Genomic DNA, 21,399 nt, shown 5'->3' on the forward strand with positions numbered 1-21,399 from the left:
GGAGACCCGGTGACTCTTAATTCCAAGTCCAGAGGAAAGAATGGCAATCAATACGGAAGACTGCAATTAAGAAACATTACTGCTATTAGAATGTGAATTACCACCTTCCTCCATTCAACATTTCTTCTTTCCAAAGCCACAGACTGCAGCAGCCTCACTTTTTCCTTTCTTAGAGCCATAGTCTTCCTCAGCCTTGTGCCTGTGATGTAGCCTTTGATAATTCTCGCAGTAAAAACCCACTCATGTATGACATTTAGGAGGGAGCAAAAGGTTTGATTTGCCTTGGGGCCCTGGAACCATTATAAAAATGCCTTTAAAGAGAAATGAAAGGCAAAGAAAATTAGGGGCTCAGAAACTGACTGAACCAAAAGGATGTCAAATCACTAGGCACTAGGCTGCCTCTCAATAGTTCTAGATAAACAGAAGACCATTTAATATTGTTTTTTTTCCCCAAGAATCCAAATCAGTCTAAAAGCAGTTTCAATTGGAAAAGAGGAAGAATCAAGTGGCCAAGATGTAGCCTTTCAGTTTCAATGGTCAAAGCAAAAAAAAAAAAAAAAGTCTTAAGACAGACTTTGGGCATCACTGGAATATAGACATTTAAAGAACAGGATTCTTGTCACTCTATGTCACAAACGTGCCTAAAATTTCAAGAAAATCTCAGCTTTCACTAAGTGGCCCATCATAGCAATAAGAGGCTACACTCTTTCCAGGAAATCTATTCCAATGAGATATGGCCCACTCACATTTTCGTTTAGCTTTTTCTTGGTTTCTTCATTTAGCTGTGTTCTATTTCTTACTGAGTGGAGTCTTTAGTTAATAAGCTTTCCTTAGTGTTATTTAGAAGGCAGCCACTTTTCTCTCCAAGCCCCTTTCATTGAGTGTGAGCCAAATATCTGCTACTCACACTCCCTTAAATTCAGGGACTCTAAGTAATTTTTGGTAGAGGACATATTCTAAAAGAGACAGTGACCTTCTGTCTCTCCCCACAGGTCATTCTGTTTATATCCAATAGTAAGTGCAGTCTAACCAAGTTTGTGTGGAAGTAGCTTCCAAGAAAATTTAACTTATAGCAAGGAAAGAAAAATGTTCTTAGGCAAGAACGATTCCTGCAAATTTATAAGACATGAAGCAGCTTAGAGTGTCCTCTACAAAGCCAGTAGCCATGACTGCTGGCAACAGACCCGACTAATTAAAGTGAGGTCCTCATTCAGACAGCGTCGGCATCACTTCAACACTTGCCTACCCCAGGCCTACTCCAGGTCTACTGAAAAAGAATCTGCAATCACCATGTGATTCACACTCACATTCATGTTTGAGGAGTATTGGCCTAGAGCAGTGCTTCTCAACCTTCATTGCACATAGGAATCAACCAGGCATCTTAAAAACAAATTAAGTCTGTCTGGGGCCCACCTGCAGAGAGTCAAAGTTAATCAGTTTGGGGGTGTGGCCTAAGCACTGGGATTTTTAAAAACGGCCCAGGAGATTCTGAGGTGCAAGGAGGATTGAGAGCCACTGGCACAGAGGCAGAAGAGGCTGTTTCTTCCATTCCGCCCCCTCTTTGTTGCGGAGGCAAACTGAGGTTCCTGGAGTCAGAATCTATCATTTGTGGTGACTGCCCTGGTTGCACTGTAAGTACGCGGGGACGTCCCCACGAAAAAAAAAAACTAACTTTCTGCCTGGTGCTCTGCAGATCCCTCCTTCTCCCACCTTCCCTAAGTAGCTGCTCCTGACCCCCGCCCCCCCACACCTTGGCAAACGACACTAGTGGCCGATAGCAACTGGTGTTTTAAAAATACTAATTTGGAGCCCCATTTGAGACCTACAACAGGAGAGTCTGCATCAGATTCGGCCTCAGATTCTATAGCATCTGACTACATTCCCAGGTGTGTGTGATGCGCAGCCAGGTTTGGAAGCTAGTGAACTCCACAGTAGGTCTAGCCTTTCACCACGTGAAGTCATTAAGGGTTTGTAAGAATGAATGAGCTGTCAAGAGGAAAGGCCTGGTGCAGTGCTCCTTTATTAATTATGGGGAAAGTGATTTATTGGCAATGATAATGCTTCTCTTGGAAAGGGCAAAGAATGGTTCGTCGATTGCTGCATTAGGTCTTTCCCCACTCAACCTTAATGCTCGGCTTTTACTCCTCACTGTAGTTTAAAACCAGCACGGCTTTCACATGAAACAGCCTCTGGGTCTTTATTCCCAGGTGAGCCGCATCTTTGGGGGAAATACCAACACAGAGACTCTTTCCCAGTTCTTGGCCGGGGGACACCCTCCCCCCAATATCCCTGTTTGCTTGTGTCATCATCTAGTAGCCAACGTATAGTTGTGCATATCTGATACGTAGAAAAACACCGGGTGAGGATTAAAAAAAAAATCATTGATATATGCCCAGATCCTTTTGCTAAAAGAAAGCTTCCTTTAGCAGAAGGGCAGGAAGTGGGGGAAGAAAGATAGTTGGATTAACAAAGTCAGAGGTGAGAAACGGGTAGGCGAATTGGGGGTCAGAGTTCTGTCTGCGGAAGAGGCGAAGAGGATTCAAAAGAAAAGTTGCAGCGCCTGTGTGCGCGTGTCATCGATGGGCTGGGTGCGGGAGACAGCGCTAGCGCGCGGCCACAACGCACTGCGGGGCCGAGAGCCGGCAGGAAATCGAAAAAGCTGCTCGCCGGCAGAGGCTGGGAGGCTGGAAGGGCTCCCCACCCGCTCGGTGCTCCAGAAACGCGCCGGCTCTGCCCCGACGCGATCGCCCCGGGAGCCCGAGGGGCGCGCAGGGGGCCCCGGGTCGCCCGGCGGCCGCGGGGCCGAGCGCGCTTGTGAGCGAGTGCGAGGCTGCGGGCGGCGGGCGGGCGAGTGTGCGCGGGAGGGAGGGGGAGCGCGCGCGCCGCCCGGGCCCCGGCCCTCCCAGCCTCCCGGCCTCCGCGCCTGCCTCCCGCCCGCGCGCACCGCTGCCCGCTGCCGCCGCTCCTGCTCGCGCCGGCGCTGCACGGGAGTCAGCCCGCCGCCGCCGCCTGCTTTGTGCTTCCCACAGAAAATGGGAGCGACCTCTTCCTGATCGGGAGCTGTTTAAAAGGAGGGAGTGCGCCGTATTTCCTACTAGCGTGGAGGAACGGAGGAAGAATCCATTCACACTCCCCAAACCAGGTAGGATCTTATGATGGGCAGGCAGAAGGCATTTGGTCAGAGACCGAGAACTATTTTCCATTTGCTGCTCACAAGGCTACGCTTCCCTCTGCTTTGGCAAACGAGCGGCTTCTAAATTTGTGTGTGTATATGTGTGTGTGTGTGATGTGGTGTGTGCGCGCCTGCACATTTTTCTGGGTGTCCGCGCTTCCCAGAGTGAAATTGCTTGGGCTGGTGCGTCTGGGCGTGAGGGTGCCTGCCTGCCAGTGGAGGCTGCCGGAGGAAGAAAGGGCTGCTAAGGAGAGATGCTGCACCCTGCACCGCGCTGGGCTCTGAGGATACAGGGCGCGAAGAGCTAAGTCCACTCCGAATGCAGCGCTGCAGGGGATCCAGGCGTCCCCACCCACTGGACTCTTCTCCGCGGACATCCCTCCTCCCGGTAATCCCTGGGGTCTTTCCCCAAGGCCACATTTCCGAGCCCCCTGTTTTCCAGAGGGCGTTGGGTGCTCATTCACCACGGACTGCGGAGAGGAGGGAGGTGTGGCGGGGCAGAAACGGACCAGGAAGAAATGTAGGGGGTAGCAGGGAGTGGGCTGCAGGGTCCACGTCTCTGGGCACTGTGCCGTGGTGTGCTTTGGGGATTCTGCACACACAGGCATCTTTCCCCAAGAGATTGGAAAGGAACTTTGCAGCTGCATTCTCTGCCTCTGGAGCTTTGCTGGCTCTTGGGGGAAATGGTCTGTGTTCTGAGATGTGAAGATATCCTTTTTGGCTCCTCCTTAATGAAGAAGAGGGCGGTCTTATAGCTGGACAGCCGGCCAAAGAAACCAAATCCGCCCAGGCGATGCTCTTGAAAATACAGTATGTGTGCATTCTTGATTCTTTAAATCCACCCCCTGCATCACCCCCGCCACCTCCCTTGCCCCCCCACCACCCCGTGGATTCTGTTGCTGTTTGATGAATGGCTTGGGCTGGCAATTTGTATTTCCCTCTCCAAAGTGGTAGTGGTTGAGTTGAGAACGGGGTGATAAAATTTAACAAAGCATTTTTAGAAGAGAGCAATGTGCATGTTGTATGCAGTCATTGGAAAGTCATGCTTTGCACTAGGTATCCTTTTGAAGTCCCCGAACCTGGCTCTTCTGAAGCCACTCTCTCTCTCTCCTGCTAGTCAGCTACTAGTGGTTGTGAATATAACAATACAAACTTTGTCCTGCTGGAGGTGTAAAGACTAAAAAGAGAAAAAAGGATATCAGTGGGAGGTGTAGTGGAAGAAGCTTTTTTAAAAATGACAGATGTGGTGAAGACAGTACAAGCGTCCTGATCATGGAGGAGCCTGTAGCTGGGTAGGTGGAGATTTCTGATCAGATCTGGTTAAAGGCATTGCTGGAGTATCTCCAGATATGAGCAGTTGAACATGCACAATCTGAGACTTGTGCGAAGATTTCCCAGGGGAAAGAGGGAGCCACCAGGAGAAAATTCTGAAAGTATACCTCTGTTTCTCATGCCCCCACCAGCGCGCGCGCGTGCACACACACACACACACACACACACTCACATTTCTCTTGCTCTCTCAAAGCTACTCCTGCAGCGAGTCAGAAAAAAAAGGAAGGAAAATGAATCTAGATGTTTCATTCATTTCAAATAAGACAAAGCCGGAAGAGGGATGGTTGGTTTTAGGTTCTTCTTTCAAATCCTGTGTTACTTGGATTGGGCTCCCTGGGTTTGCTAAACTTGCTTAATTGGGAGGTTAGGCGGGTGTGAAAGCAGGAGGAAGGAAGGGAAAACTAGCTCCATCTTTGGGGCCTTGTGAGTGAGAAGGTGGGGGAGGACCCACTTATTTCATCAAGAAGCAAGATGTGTGCTCTTAAATGGTTTTCATTTTACAAATTCTGCCTGCTTGAAGAATTCCATTTGGATCTCACGGCTCTTTAGCTAAGATTTCTCACACCTGTTATAAAAGAAGCCCTGATTTTGTCCCCTTAAAATGGTTGTTGTCTTTAAAAAAAAAAGAAAAAAGAAATGATTAATTCCTAGAAAAACAACAGCAACAAAAAGGACTGAACAGAGATAAACCATTATTTATTGTTGAGCTGTAGAGGGCTACAAAGGATGTAAGAGTGTCATGACAATCAGACTTAATCTACTGTCTTGAAAGCCTAACAGGGCTGAAAGAGGAGAGTAATGAACTAAAATATGAAGGCTTATTTTCTATGTATCTACTTACCTATTTACTTTATTCTTGTTATTATATAATGGTTTCTACTGTAATGTTTCAGATTAAGAACTAGATAGCCCTTTTGTTGACCAGGGGAAGAAAAGAGCATGAGAGTAACAGTGCTTTGACTCCCAATAAAATTACAAACGGAAAGTGAGGTATAGTCAGTAACAACTATAGGACTATTTGCAGGAATTATGTTAATTGCTCTGTTAAGCTTTCTGTGTTTTGAAAAAATAAAATATATTCCAAGAGAACTTCAGCATCTGTTAGAAAGCCACGTTTAACATGCTTTTGCCAGGCAAAAATAGACTTTTATTTACTTGCAAAATAAATGCATGATTCCTCTTAGTATTCAATCTATTTCTTTGACAAAATAAATGATGAGAAAAGCTGTGCAGATCCAAGGAAGTTGCAATTCCCCTTTAAAAAGCAAGCCAAAGCATTCATTTAGCTCATAGATGTGGTTGTCTCAAAGTAAGTGCATTTTGGGACATTAATGTCTCTTTTTTTTTTTTTTTTTTTTTAATGTTGCAATTCAGTGAGACAAGTTCTTTCTTCCTGATGCCTTTTAGGTACAGGGAGGATAGTATATAGGTAAGAAGGAGAGTGCCCTGAAAACATGGCAATAAACAAAATTCAAACTGAAATATAAATTAAATCTGGAAAAAGAAATGCAGCCTCTAGAAGAGGCTGTTAGAGCACATATGTTGCATGTTTTGTATTTTTGTAGTATGTGTGTATGTTGCTTTCAAGTAAACATTAAATTGTCATATTTGCTAAGAATTTAGGAATCAACATGCTATTATCTCTCTACTCTTCCTGGTCCCTTTATCTTTTTGTTTTTGCCCCCAAGGATAAATGTGTTTTGCTAAAATATTATCCAAATATCATCCATACTTGTAGTTAAATCCTTCATCATAACCTCCCATACCTCATAGACCCCTCATCGTAACCCCTACCAAATGGTCTCCCATCTGACCAAATTCTACTGCTCCCTCTTGTGGCAAACGTTCTCCCTGACTTTCTCTGGGTTCCAGAATCCTATCTGACATCACTTATGGCTGCCTTAGCTGTCTATCACTTTGGCTCTAATTCTCGGTAGTAACGGTGGCTAACAAAACCAGTGGATTTCTGTACTAGCTGTTTCCACTTTTCTTTTTAAACGAAGGTATTTCTGTTCCCTAGAGATATAGCTGAGATTTAGTGGAAATAAATATCAGGTGTTTTCTGACCCATTGGGATGGACTAGATTCTGAGAATGTGAGCTTCCAGCGTCTGCCTTTGAGATTCGGATTTGGATTCAGGACTTGTCCAGTGGGGCCTCATTAAGTGCAGTGGGATTACTTTCAATTTTCTTTCTTCCTTTTCCAAATTCTCTTGCTCTCCCGGCCTCCCCACTTTGTCACCCTCCATCCGCAGTCCTCCATGCACACATATACATTACAAAATACGTTTTACACAATACATATTTTGAAGACCTAATCAATGACTAGGTTCTCAGTAGTACTTATTAATCAAACGGTCCATTTTCTTTTTTTTTTTTTTTTTTTTTTTTTTTTTTTTTTTGAGACGGAGTCTCGCTCTGTCGCCCAGGCTGGAGTGCAGTGGCGCGATCTCGGCTCACTGCAAGCTCCGCCTCCCGGGTTCACGCCATTCTCTCTGCCTCAGCCTCTCCGAGTAGCTGGGACTACAGGCGCCCGCCACCACGCCCGGCTAATTTTTTGTATTTGTAGTAGAGACGGGGTTTCACCGTGGTCTCGATCTCCTGACCTCGTGATCCGCCCGCCTCGGCCTCCCAAAGTGCTGGGATTACAAGCGTGAGCCACCGCGCCCGGCCAAACGGTCCATTTTCTGATGTATTTTCCAGTGTATTGATTTAACTTAAAAGACAGTGGCTTATAGTCCTTGCTGCTTCAAGTGATTTTTGTAGTTTCTCTTTGCAGAGACTATATTGAACACTAGGTGTTTTAAATTTACATTTGTGATTGTCCTTTGATCTGCCCAGCCAAGAGTGTAGACAGTAACAAGACAAAAGTTTAAGTGAATCACATTTGCGCCTTATCTGAAACTTCCTAGTGAGTTTCATTTAGAGGGAGGGGAGCATGTGGAAGAGGAAAAGCTCTGGCAGCTGAAGCAAAGAAAATGCTTTTGTGATCAAGGGCAAGTGCATTGCAGGCAGCAGTTTATACAGTGATTTGAGGGTGGGCAAAACATTCCCAGGTTCAAAGCATTTATTTCTTGGGCAAAATAGGATCTGAAGCTTTCACAATTAGAACCACTCATTTGAATAAAGGAATTCTATCTAGTAGACCCTAATAAAATGAAATATTATCCAAGAAGGAGCTACCATTAATTCTCACAAATCGTTAGCATGTGTTCCTTTTTTTTAACTTGGATTGGCTTATCAGGTCAACTGGCAGACAAAGTCCTGAGGGCCTGGAACACAGGAAAATGCAGAGAATGTGAAAGAGGTTTAAAACTAGGTTGCTGCCCAGTTAGTGCACTCAGAGGGCCATTTTGGTGGGGAAGTTTGGGGGTATGTGAGTGCCCAGGAATGGGGCTATTGATGGAGGGATAGAGTAGCCAGACAAAGGCAAAGATAAACTCTCCAAGATTTGGCTTCTAGAGCAACAAGGGTAATAAAAATTTGATACTTTCTTGAAGATTTAGCCATTTAAGTCCTCTGAGGAATGGGCAAAATATTTTCCCTAGAGTGAAATTATATCCTTAAAATCTTGAGTAGATTCGACTGTATCATTTTGCAATATGTATTAATGCCCATAACCTAGAAAATGCTAGTGTGATACCAATTGAGACAAATGGTTTATTGTACATGTAATAGATCTAGGAAACTAGATGTAAATATTAAAGATCATCTTAATTTTTTAAAAAAGACAGAAAGAGTAATTACTTTGTTGATGTCATTCATGGTAAGTGAGAACAATTAATAATTTCCTGTTTGGATCCAATGTGAGAGCCAGTCAAACAAACAAGGTAGTGATACAGCAATTTACTTCAACCACACCATGATATTTATGGAGCACTCAGTGTATACAAGGCCCTGTGCTTGGCTTTTCAAAGAATGCAGATGATGAAGAAAAGTTAGTGACATTTGTTGAGCACTTTTTATATGCCAGGGACTAGTCTGAATGCTTTATACACGTTTTCTCATTGGATGCTTATGCGTATCCTGCAGGGTAAGGAAGCATCATTATTCTGACTTAAGGATGAAGACTATGGTTCAGTGAAATAACTTTGGCCAAGGGCTAACGAGTAATGGTTAATAAGGAAGGCTCTCGAAAAGCCATGCTCTACACTGTTCTCTGTTCCCAGGGATGTCATGGTCTAGAACACATATACTGAAGTACAAGGCTGAGCAAGAAAGATCACTCCACTGCAACTGAGCAAAGTGCTGAAGGAGTTGAAAGAAAGAAGAGAACATTGGACATGGCTTCATGGAGGAGGAGGCATTTTAATTTATTCAGAAAGAGCAAAAAGGATTTTGAAAACAAATAAGGCCTAGCCACTTTTGAAACATGTCAAAGAGCCCCAGCTTATTTATGACAAGGTAACCGTGGAGAAATGTTAGGGCAGTTTCTAGACCCTTTCATTCTGTTCTGTGTCCCAGTCAGGACTATGCCACAGCAACGGGATCTGAAACAAATAATGACATAAGCCTTTGTATAAATGCATTTTATACTTGAAACCAAAATGTAGGATGAACTTCCAGCGTGGCCTTGGAGGAGAGAGGCTGTACCAGTCACAGGTGAGGCAAGAGACAGACCACTCGCTAACTGGTTCCTTTATTAAAGGTGTTGATTCTGTTTCCTCTACTAGGGTAGGGGGTTTTTATTTATTCCCCCCAAAGCTCAAGACCCAGGGCCGCCCTTTGGTTCTCTGCTGTGCTCAATGAATAGCATCCCATCCTGGTAGCAGGTTGAGAGAATCAGACTGCTTCCTGTACATCCAAGCTTTAACTTCCTCTGGGGGCTGTGTTAGAGCCCCAACTGTGGGTGGCATCAGACAGTGTGGAGAGGTGCCCATCAAATGTCTCTCAGAAGTTTCAAGTCACTCTTCCAAAATGATCTTTCAAATGTTGGGAGATATGGACCTTCCAAAGCTGAAATTTGTGAGTCGGAGTTGGGCAGTCAGTGCTTCTTTCCCTCTGACTCCTCCCTGTCTGCCTTTCTTCCCCTGGACATGCAGCTAGCTGTCAGAAGTTCTTTTTAAGAGCTTCTCTTTATCAGTTCTTCTGTTGCTTCATACCATGGCTAGCACTGGAAGAGACATCTGACATCGCCTAGTTTTGCTTTGTGTTTATTTTTATATTTTACAAATAAGCAAATGGAGGCCATATAAAATTAAATGATTTTATAAGACTGAAATAGGAGATGGTAGAATCCAGTTCTATGACTCTGAAATCATTTCATCCAAGTTACCTCTTTTTCTTTTTTTTCCCTGTGTAGAAAGCCTCCAGAAATTTGCCTGTGTTTTCTGGGCCTCAGGAATTTCTGGATGTCTAATAAGGATTCTTCAGGGTGGAAAGGAAACTATGACTTTTCATCTAGTTTGAGAATACTGACTAACAAAATGAACCACCCTAGGGTCCTCAGACTAAAGGTCTCTGAGGTCAGCAGACATATTCATGATAGTTATAACATTCGTTTGAATTCAAAAGGTGGCATATTTGACATTGTGCTAATTACTTAGCCTTCTCCGTGTTTACTTTCTTCATCTATTCAATGGGAATAAAAATATTAAAAAGGCTTGTGGTTTTTTGTGAGGAGTAATAATGTTAGTAAAATATTTGGAACAGTTTCTGACACATGGGTGCTCAGTAACTGTTAGCTCATTACTGAAGATATAAATGGTGTGAGAGAGCCTTGTTCCTGCCTGTGTGCCCCCATGTGAATACACTGATTGGTGTGGTGAAGGGGTTACCACAGGAAGGTAAAGGAAGATAATTACACACATAATGACAGATACCAAAGATCAGAGGGCTGATTTTTTAAATGGCCAGATAGTCAATATTTCTGGCTTTGTGAACTATAGGATCTGTCATAATTAATCAACTCTGCTGTTATAGCAAGAAAGCAATCTTAGACGATATATAAATGAATGGGCACGGCTGTGTTCCATAAAATGTTATTTGTGGACACTGAAATTTGAATATCACATAATTTTCACATGAAATATTCTTTTTTTTCCAGTAATTTTAAAAGGTAAGAAACATTTTAATTTTGTGGGCCTTACGAGAACAGGTAGCAGATTGAATATGTCCCATTAACCATAGTTTGCCGACTCTTGGCACACACAGTATAGATTATGAGAGACACAAATGCAACATTGATGGGCTTGGGGAATCCTAGCAATTGGTGTTGGTGTAGTGTGAAGAGAAATGGCCTAGAAATTCACAGAATTTGTTTTAGAGCCCAGCTCCATCACTTCTGAGATACGTGGCTTTGAAATGTCTCTTTCAGTTATCAGGCCCCAAATTTTCTTCTTGGGAAAGGTGGGGGCTAGGGAGGCAGATGACTTTTTTATTTTACTTTTCTTTAAACAGGGTCTCACTCTGTCACCAGGCTAGGGTGCAGTGGCATGATTGTGGCTCACTGCTGTCTCTACCTCCTAGGCCCGAGTAATCCTCCTGGCCCAGCCTTCTGAGTAGCTGGGACCACAGACATATGCCACTGTGCCTGGCTAATTTTTTAATTTTATTTTTGTAGAGATGGGGGTCTTGCTATGTTGCCCAGACTGGTCTTGAACTCCTGGGCTCAAGCAATTCTTCCTCAGCCTCCAAAAAGTGCTGGGATTATAGTCATGAGCTACTGTACCTGGCCTAGATGACATTTAAGGGCCTTCCTAGCAATCAAAGTAGTTTTATAAGGGAAATTTGACATTTGAGATGGGTCATGGAAGATAACCATAAAAGCATTAGAAAGGATGATGTGGTACATATTTGGGTAATTTTCATTTAGTAGCTCAGCTGACTACTAGCTGATATATTGACTAACAGTAAACCTGCACAGATGGACAGGTGTAATATTATAGATGACCTTGAAGGCCAAAGTGTAGGATTCGAATATCATAGCTGCAGATTGTTAGCAGAATTTTCCAGTTTTACAGATGATACTGAGAGAGGGAAAATGACTTCTCCAAGGACATATGACTGGTCAGTAGAGCTGAGACCAGCAGTCATTTCTTTTAGTCCCTAGACCAGTGAATCTTCCGTCTACCACACTGACCCTATAAGTGTGGTAGAATGCAATTAAATGCAGTTGCATGGCTCTGACCTCAGAGAAAGTCTTGTATAAATTATAGAAGCTACTTTTTGTCTCTTCCAAACATGATCTCATACCCCAGCATATCTAAGAAGGTAGGTCTGTGACTAATCCTGTTACAGAGAAGGGTAATTATAAAAGTGTCCACCTAAGACCTTACAATTCAACAACCTTTTGGCTGGTTTCCTGCAGAATGTCTTTTAAATCTCAGCTTAGATGTTATTTTTCAGCTGAACCTTCTCTAATACTCTGGTAGGTGAAGTCCTCTGTTACTTACTTTTATAGAGTCACATTTTTACTTCCATAGCATTTATTTGAGTTAATAATTATGGATTTCTTTTTTTACTTTAAGTTCTGGGATATATGTGCAGACTGTTCAGTTTGTTACATAGGTATAGATGTGCCATGGTGGTATGCCGCACCTATCAACCTGTCATCTAGGTTTTAAGCTCTGCATGCATTAGGTATTTGTCCTAATGTTCTCCTTCCCCTTGCCCCCGACCCCTCAAAAGGCCCCAGTGTGTGTTGTTCCCTTCCCTGTGTCCATGTGTTCGCATTGTTCAACTCCTAGTTAAGAGTGAGAACGTGTGGTGTTTGGTTTTCTGTTCCTATGTTAGTTTGCTGAAGATGATGGCTTCCAGCTTCATCCATGTCACTGCAAAGGACATGATCTCACTCCTTTTTATGGCTGCATAGTATTCCATGGTGTATATGTACCAAATTTTCTTCATCCAGTCTCTCATTGATGGGCATTTGGGTTGGTTCCAAGTCTTTGCTATTGTAAATATTGCTGCAATACATATATATGTACATGTGTCTTTATAGTAGAATGATTTCTGTTCCTTTGGGTATTTACCCAGCAATGGGATTGCTAGGTCAAATGGTATTTCTGGTTCTAGATCCTTGAGGTATTGCCACACTGTATTCCCCAATGGTTGAACTAATTTATAATCCCATCAACAGTATAAAAGCGTTTCTGTTTCTCCATAGCCTCACCAGCGTTTATTGTTTCCTGACTTTTTAATAATTGCCATTTTGACTGGTGTGAGATGGTTTCTCATTGTGGTTTTGATTTGCATTTCTCTAATGATCAGTGATGATGAGCTTTTTTTCATATGTTTGTTGGCTGCATAAATGACTTCTTTTGAGAAGTGTCTGTTCATATCCTTTGTCCACTTTTTGATGTTTTTTTTTGTTTTTGTATATTTAAGTTCCTTGTAGATTCCAGATATTAGACCTTTGTCAGATTGAGTAGATTGCAAAATTTTTCTCCAATTCTGTAGGTTGCCTGTTCACTCTGATGCTAGTTTCTTTTGCTATGCAGAAGCTCTTTGGTTTAATTACATCCCATTTGTCAATTTTGGCTTTTGTTGCAATTGCTTTTGGTGATGTAGTCATGAAGTCTTTGCCCATACCCATGCCCTGAATGGTATTGCCTAGGTTTTCTTCTAGGATTTTTATGGTTTTTAGTTTTGCATTTAAATCTTCAGTCCACCTTGAGTTAATTTTTGTATAAGGTGTAGGGAAGGGGTCCAGTTTCAGTTTTCTGCATATGGCTAGCCAGCTTTCCCAGCACCATTTATTAAGTAGAGAATCCTTTCCCCATTGCTGGTTTTTGTCAGGTTTGTAGAAGATTAGATGGTTGTAGATGTGTAATGTTATTTATGAGGTCTCTGTTCTGTTCTATTGGTCTATATGTCTGTTCTGGTACCAGTACCATACTGTTTTGGTTACTGTAGTCTCGTAGTAGTATAGTTTGAAGTCAGGTAGCGTGATGCCCCCAGCTTTGTTCTTTTTGCTTAGGATTGTCTTGGCTATACAGGCTCTTTTTTTGTTCGATATGAAACTTAAAGTAGTTTTTTTTTTCTAATTCTGTGAAGAAAGTCAATGGTAGTTTGATGGGAATAGCGTTGGATCTATAAATTGCTTTCACAATATTGATTCTTCCTATCCATGAACATGGAATGTTTTTCCATTTGTGTCCTCCCTTATTTCCTTGAGCAGTGGTTTGTAGTTCTCCTTGGAGAGGTCCCTCACGTCCCCTGTAAGCTATATTCCCAGGTATTTTATTATTTTTGTAGCAATTGTGAATGGAAGTTCATTCATGATTGGCTGTCTGCTTTTCTATTGTTGGTGTATAGGAATGCTTGGGATATTTGCACATCGATTTTGTTTCCTGAGACTGCTGAAGTTGCTTATCAGCTTAAGGAGTTTTTGGGCTGAGACACTGGGGTTTTCTAAATATAGAATTATGTCATCTGCAAAGAGAGGCAATCTGACTTCCTCTTTTCCTGTTTGAATACCCTTTTTTTCTGTCTCTTGCCTGATTGCCCTGGCCAGAACTTCCAATACAATGTTGAACAGCAGTGGTGAGAGAAGGCATCCTTGTCTTGTGCCGGTTTTCAAAGGGAATGCTTCCAGCTTTTGCCCATTCAGTATGATATTGGCTATTGGTTTGCCATAAATAGCTCTTATTATTTCGAGATGTCCCATCAATACCTAGTTTACTGAGAGTTTTTAACATGAAGCGATGTTGAATTTTATCAAATGCCTTTTCTGCGTCTATTGAGATAATCATTTTGGTTTTTGTCATTGGTTCTGTTTATGTGATGGATATAATTATGGATTTTGGGTAGTAATTTAAATGAACAGCTGTCATCTGTCTTCCCAGCTAGATAATAAGTTCCATAAGGAGAGAGAGTACGTCTGTCTATCTCATGGTTCTAGCCCCAATGCCTCGCACTTTGCTATATACATAAAAGACATTTGATTTTTTTAATGAATGAATGTTCTCTCATTAATCATTGATATTGATGAAAATAATTGTTGCATTAGCAAAGGCTTCATAGATAGAAATTATCTTCAATTGCTAATTAAATTATTAAATAGCATTTCTTCCCCCAGTGACTTTTTTCTCTACCTTTTTCAATGGCTCCTTTTAGGACCACCTTTGTGATAGATAAATTCACATCTATTATAATCCTCATCTATCACCAAAAGACAATAATCTAGCAATGTCAGCATAGTTACTAACATTAAAACCATACCACTTAAGCCAATTTTAATAATTTTTCAAACACAGGTATATAAGATTGGTTTAAAGAACATATTCACTAGATGCCCTAGCTAGTAGAGAAAAACCATGTATTTCTCTACTAGATTTCTGTAAGAATGTTCTGTTTTCCCATGTCACCAACACTCCCTTTAGTCCTCTAAATAATAAGATTTGACTAGTTTCTTTCTAAGGTGATTTTCGTTTTTAAAGTGTATTATGTAATATATAATATACAATATTGTAATATGTAAATAGACACTTGGTGTTAGAACCTTGTCACTGAGTATATTGTCAGGAATTTTAGAAAATTGTAGCATACACTACTGATGGAGAGTCACCCTTATGTGAGCACCCATCACCTTGACTTTTTAAAATATGTTTCTTTTTACTTCCTACTTCCAACTCTTTTCAAGAACAGCTTATTCTTTCAAGGACTGTAATTTGAAACTATGCAGGAAAATGTAAGACTTACAAACCTCAAGTTGATAGGATTCTGTCTTCTGAAATGCTATCTACTTGAAGATGAATCCTAATGACTCACGGAAAAAGCTGATGAAATTCACCAGCCTCTGCTCACACAACCAGCATTTACCTTGTTAAAAAAGATTAAAAAAGAAAAAAGAAAAAAATCTTGCTGGATTGACTATCATTCAACTTGAAATTGGATTCTATATTAAACATCCCCTGTTCCAAGAGGCAGACTAGAAAAAAGAAAGACTGACCACAGAGATTCATTCTTGAGTTGAAATGAAGAAAGAGTAGGGGCTGCCCCCTAAAGCACCTGTCATTTGAAGAGCAGAGCTTTCCTTACTACCCAGTACTTCATTTTGGGGTTCATGCTTCTGCATGTTTTCTACCTCTACTTAGGGCTTGGGTATAGAAACCGAATAGGTCTCTGAAGATGTCCCTTTATCCTAAGTCTTTGTCACCTGCCAATGTAGTGACCTAGGAATCCTTTCTTGTCTCTTCTTAGAGAAGACAAAACACCTGCAGCAACATCGTGAAGTAGGAACTTTATATTAACTCCAGAGCTTTAATCTCCCTTTTGGGGCCCCTCTTATCTCCTATTAAGATCTGTCCTCCTCTGCCCTCTAGTCCCCCACCTCCTGGACACATATTCACTAAGAGGCTTCATATTTTGATCCTGCCCGGAGACCCAGTCTGTGAGAGGGAAAGCACAGCTGACATATATATTACTTAACATCAACATCTTATTGATATTAGAACAAACACTATTTTCTGATTTTCAGGCACGTACTTCCAGTCCGTTTGCTAAACAAGCCCCATGCCCTGTGTGCCGTTTCTGTGCTTCTACTCAGTTCTGCTCTTTCTGCCTTACACTTCGCAAAGGGTGGTCCAAGACCACCTACATCACAGTCACCTGGGATTGTTGTTAAAATTCAAATTTGGAAATTCCTCAACTGTATCTGATGATAGGGCCCAGTTAACTGCATTTTAATTAGTTTCCCAGGTGATTCTTAGGTGAACTGAAGTTGGGGAATCATTGCTCTATGCCTTTGTCCATATCATTTCTTCCTTTTAGAATGTCCTCTCACATTCTCTAGCCATTGTCATCCTTTCCATGCATTCCTTTTATGGAATTTTGTCAATTCTTCCTAGTATTAATGGTCATTGGTAACTGTTGCTTGCAGACTGTAAATTTAGTAAGTACAGGGACCATGTGTCAATCATATTTGCAATCCCTGTAGTGTCTGTTATGGTGCTTTGCACATAGAAGCTACTCCATAGAGGCTTGATGAATAAATGAAGGGTTCATTCCCTCCAGAACTAGAAACATAGGAAGGGCTCACTATATATACAGATTTTTAAGATTAAATGTCAACCAGCTATTGGGGAAATATTTTTAGGTAGAAAATCCTTTTTGGTGACCTAGATATAAAAGCATGTATATGACTTCATTCTTTTTCAGTGTGTAAGGTCAAACATCAAAGAAAGGCTGCTGTTTCTCTTCAGGGTTAGTGGTGAACAATTATCATGTAAAAGAATTACCATTGTCTATCAGGAGGCTTCTCAAAGATTTACAGAGTCCAAAGCCCTGCCTCTGGGAGCTCATTATAGTTGAAATCTCTAGCTTGCAGGACCACAGTCTGAGCAGTCCGAGATTTCTAGAATGCTGGGTTTGTTAACTCAAGACCCAAGGTACATTAACCTGGGGACTAGGTAGTCCACTTCAGTGCTCAGTGTCACTGTTCAGATGCCAGGAAAGTCTCTTCAGTGAATCTCTAGTAATGGAAGGGTCCTGGTTTCCACAGAAGGGACTCACTCCTTGACTCTGGCAGTGCCCCACTAGAATACAAGCTCCTTTGGAGATATGTTTTATTTATCTTTGAAACACAGTGTCTGGCATATATGAGTGGCTAAGAAAAGCTTGGCAGATAAAACCATAAACGAATGTGTTGTTTTTGCATTTCTTTGGATTACTTATCGGCTTAAATTTAAGATGTTAAAAAAAAAAATGACCCCCAAGACAGTAAATTTTTGAGCTGCAGTGAAATTCTTTTTAAAAAATTACTGAATTATTGTTATTAGAGCAAAGTGTTAACCTACTTGTTATAGCAAAATTCTATATCATTCTCCCTGGCTTCCACTCATTATCCATTCCCCTCTTTTATTTTAGTTTTGCTTGCTTACTGCTGGGGATTCTTTCCCCATTTGCTTTTCTCCTGACCAAATGGAAAAACCTGGAGTTTACCACATGAGTTTGGAGTGATTTCAGACCTCTGTCTTCAGCTGATGATCCTCCACATGGATCATCTTTCCCTTGCTATGTGATGAATAGAAGTGCTTACAAAACTTACTTGGGGAGTGGGAAGGCATCAGGCAGGAGTGGAAACATGTGAGGCTCCTTGATGAGCTAATGCAACCTACACACATTTATTCAGGTGGGAAGAAGGGGCAGCATGGGAGCTTAAGTACCTAAATCTTGAGCTCTTTGTCCCCAGAAAACATTGTTAACTTATTGTCGTGAAAATAAAAAGTGCCTGCCATTTTGGAAATCGTTATAGTTTAATGCAAAATGCCTGAATTAAAATTCTAGTTCTGTCACTTAAGTCTATATGACTCTAGCCAGCTTACCTTCATGAACCATTTATTTTTCTCGTTTGTAAAATGGGAATGATAATATCTCCTGGTAGTATTGTCAGAAAAGTCAGGGACAGTGAATACAAAGTAATTAGCAAAGTACCTGGGACAAGTAGATGCTCAGTCAATGATTTCAGTCATTATTGCCATCAGTGCCCTGAGTAGGGCCCTTAAACCCTGCTCTGTGGCTCTGGCATAATGAATTAGAGGACAAACCTGGCTAACTTCACATGGGGCCCAAGATTATCAGAGCATCTTCCTTCTGCATTCTTTTTTATTTATTTTCTGTCGAAAGACTCTCTCTTTTCCAGCTTTCTTCTTTCTACCCATATTTCCATGTTAGCATGCAGATTAATATTTAAATTTAAATGCTTGGTGTTCTTTCCCTTCTATAGGGCCTCTATAATGAAGGTGATTTTTGTTGTGTTTGAATATGTGTCTTTTAATTGTATTGGAAGGATGGGAAGATTTACTTCCTTGAGTATGTCCGAAGTGTTAGGGCCCTCTTAACAGAGTAGATAAAATAAGCAAGCCAGGGCTGATGTTGGAAGACACACACCCAGGTTGTGGGGAAAATGTCAGGGCCCAGGTGCTCTCTCTATGCTGGAGATCGGTCTTTCCAGCCCAAGAGTCTTTGCTGATGAGTCTGAATCATGTGTTTCCTCTCTTCCTAACACTGACATTGACTTTACAATCTGATTTTGAACTGTGCTCGTGTTAGGGTGCAACCATTTCACACAGACATTTTTTAACTGCAAATGCTTAGGCCCATTTCCCAGATTCTGATTTACCACTGGAGATTTGGTGAATCAGCACATGACCCTGTGAGCATTACTTTACTCATTCAATAAGCGGATGTTATGCATCTTCTATGTGCCAGGCTGTGCTCTAGGAACTGGGAATACATCAATGAAAAAAAGAAATGAAAATCTCTGTCCTTAGAGAGTTGCATCTTTTGAAGAGAGAAAGACAATAAATAGAACCATTGAATAAAATATATAGCATGTAAAAAGTAATAAGAGCTGGCCAGGCGTGGTGGTTCACACCTGTAATCCCAGCACTTAGGGAGGCTGAGGCAGGTGGATTACCTAAGGTCAGGAGTTCAAGAGCAGCCTGGCCAACATGGTGAAACCCTGTCTCTACTAAAAATACAAAAAAAAAAAAAAATAGCTGAGCATGGTTGGCGGGCATCTGTAATCCCAGCTACTTGGGAGGTTGAGGCAGAAGAATTGCTTGAATCCGGAAGGCAGAGGTTGCAGTGAGCTGAGTTCATACCACTGCACTCCAGCCTGGGCGACAAGAGCAAGACTCTGTGTCAAAAACAAAAACAAAAAAGTAATAAGTGCTATCTAGAAAAATAAAGTAGGGGAAAGGGCCAACGGTACATCTCATGAGTTTTCCACAACTTCATTATTTTATATCCTAAGTCTATCTTTCCTTTTGTGACCACGTTGCCTACCTTCACCCTAGTTTCTTCCTTTCCTGGACAATTTCAGCGGGTATTTTCGGACATAAGGCAGGGGCCTGACTTCTGTTTTGTGAGTTTAACAGAAAGGCTTGAGCCTATGATGTGACCGCTCATAGCCCATCCCCTTTAGGACCTGTCCCAAAGTATTAAACAGCAAAGAGGAAACTCTTTCTCTGGAGGGGAAAATTAGGTATTAGCAGAGAGTCTCTGTGTAAATGAGGTTTTTTTTTCCTGAAGTCTGGCCATGGTCTGATAGCCTGAGGCTGGAGCCAGGGCAATAATTTTCAATTTAGGTGAGATGGTCAGATGAGAAAAGCCTTCATCCTCTGGCATCATCTCTTTGTCTAGAAGCATTTGGAAGTGCTTGCCTTGGTAGTGGATAAGGATTTATGGTTGCTTTAATGTTGCCTTAGAAACAGATTAATTGCTTAGCTTTGAGGCTTTCAGTCAGCAAGAATTACATAGAAGGGAATTCCAAGTACTGATGAAGGCCATCAAGGAGTTCCTTGGAATAAACCCAGCTGCCAGTCAAGAGGATGCCATTAGGCTGACTGTCCAATATATTGGGCTGGTAGGAATGCCAGCATATGCCTTTGCTCTGAGTCGCCTCTTCCTTGGTAGTCAAAACTGGCTATAGCTTCCAGCAGGGAATGGTCACTATGCTGCCAACCACTCTTCAGGCCTCTGCTCCAAAAGCTCTCCCTCATCCTTTACAAAAGAAGTTTGATCTATCTCTTGCAGATGTGGATTTCTATTCCTTGTAGCTGTGAACTCTTCCTCCAACACAGCTGGCTGGACTATTCACAGCTGGATATCTTTTTACCATCCTTTGTCAGTGCCATTTGGGTCTGTAATCTGTAGGTGATGGGTTGTGTGTTGTTTTAAAATAAATAGTGATCAGAAGATAATTTGGGTATTCTTGATACTGTGCTGAAGTCTCACTTGGATGATGTAATGGATATTTTAAGTTAGTACTGCTCATAGTTGTACGAGTTGATCTGAATCCACCATAAAAATCAGCCTATACTTTGTATTGGTAACTTAAGGCAGAATATAAGAAAGCCAGGCAGCAAATCAACATATCCACAGTCTCTATTCTTATCTTTCTGCTTAATTTGTATGGAAATGTATATTTGAGGGAAAATGGGGAGAGTTAAGTAGAACTACTTGGAGTCTGATGATAGAGGAAAGACCCTGAAAGAAAGGAGACAAAAGGACGAAGAAGGAACTCACATTTAGATAACACCTATTCCACATCTTCATGGGCATTTGGATTTGGTATTAATTTAATACAAAAAAGAAATTCAAGTCCAGAGAGCTCTCTCCAGTTGCTTCATTGCCAATAAGCTACATCAGTGTGCTGTGTCCACTGTTCACAAATTATAATACTGCCCTCTTTTGAATATAATTGTAATGTTTTTAGTTAACACCAGAAGCCCCCTTCCTTTTTCTCTGATAATGATGATGGATTTTTACTGATCTGTCTACCTTTAGACATCTGGTGAACTTTTGGCTAAGAACATATTGCGGGATGTGGGCTAGGGAAGGGATAAAGGGCAGGGATTTTTCTTGGCTGGCCTAGGAGATTGCCCTGACAGTGCATGCAGGAAGAGGTTGCCAGGCAATTGCTAAAAGACCAGATTGAAGGACACCTGTCTCTAGGAACATGCTAGCCCTCATGTTACACCACAGTTATTGATGCTTGTCTGTTTGAGTCTAATCCATAAGATAAAAGCCAGGCTATTGGAAACCTTCCACAAGACTTTTGCTAGCTAGGCCCTCCTGACCCTACATGGAAGCCAAGAGGCTTTCCAACGGGCTAGTCCAAGCCAACCCCAATAGTTCTCAAAGATTACTTCACACACCATCAGGGATGATATAATGGAGCAATTAATTGTATCAGTCTTGGAAAAAGACCAGGGCTTGAGTCTTAGTTGAGGGGTTTACTGTCCGTATGACTTTTAGCAAGTACTTAACCTATCTAAGCCTCAGTTATCCAACCTCCAAATGGGCTAATAATACCTACTATTGAGGATTATTGTTAGGGTACTGTGCATTGCACAACTCCAGGGGTGCTGTTCTCATGGACTATAATGGAAATAGCAACACTAGGAATTTTGTAACATAGCAATGCTGGCTAATGGAAATATTAAA

At 41.8% G+C, this 21,399-nt stretch overlaps 1 protein-coding gene across 10 annotated transcripts in view; it reads left to right on the forward strand.

Moving 5' to 3' along the window:
* The first annotated feature begins 2,915 nt into the window (after positions 1-2,915).
* The window catches only part of SLC8A1 (solute carrier family 8 member A1), a 352,695-nt gene continuing 334,211 nt past the window's right edge, over positions 2,916-21,399 (forward strand). For 4 of the 10 annotated variants that reach the window (XM_055243279.2, XM_055243280.2, XM_063616879.1 and 1 more), the window contains exon 1: positions 3,198-3,560. In XM_055243279.2, coding sequence (XP_055099254.1) covers positions 3,492-3,560 — 69 coding nt within the window. In that variant the 5' untranslated portion in view covers positions 3,198-3,491. Of the gene's footprint in view, positions 3,143-3,196; positions 3,561-21,399 lie in introns of those variants that run through there. The other 6 variants (XM_055243275.2, XM_055243276.2, XM_063616877.1 and 3 more) reach the window with 3 other exon arrangements.

The sequence above is a fragment of the Symphalangus syndactylus genome, chromosome 14 (genome assembly GCF_028878055.3).
Source record: "Symphalangus syndactylus isolate Jambi chromosome 14, NHGRI_mSymSyn1-v2.1_pri, whole genome shotgun sequence".
NCBI lineage: Eukaryota > Metazoa > Chordata > Mammalia > Primates > Hylobatidae > Symphalangus > Symphalangus syndactylus.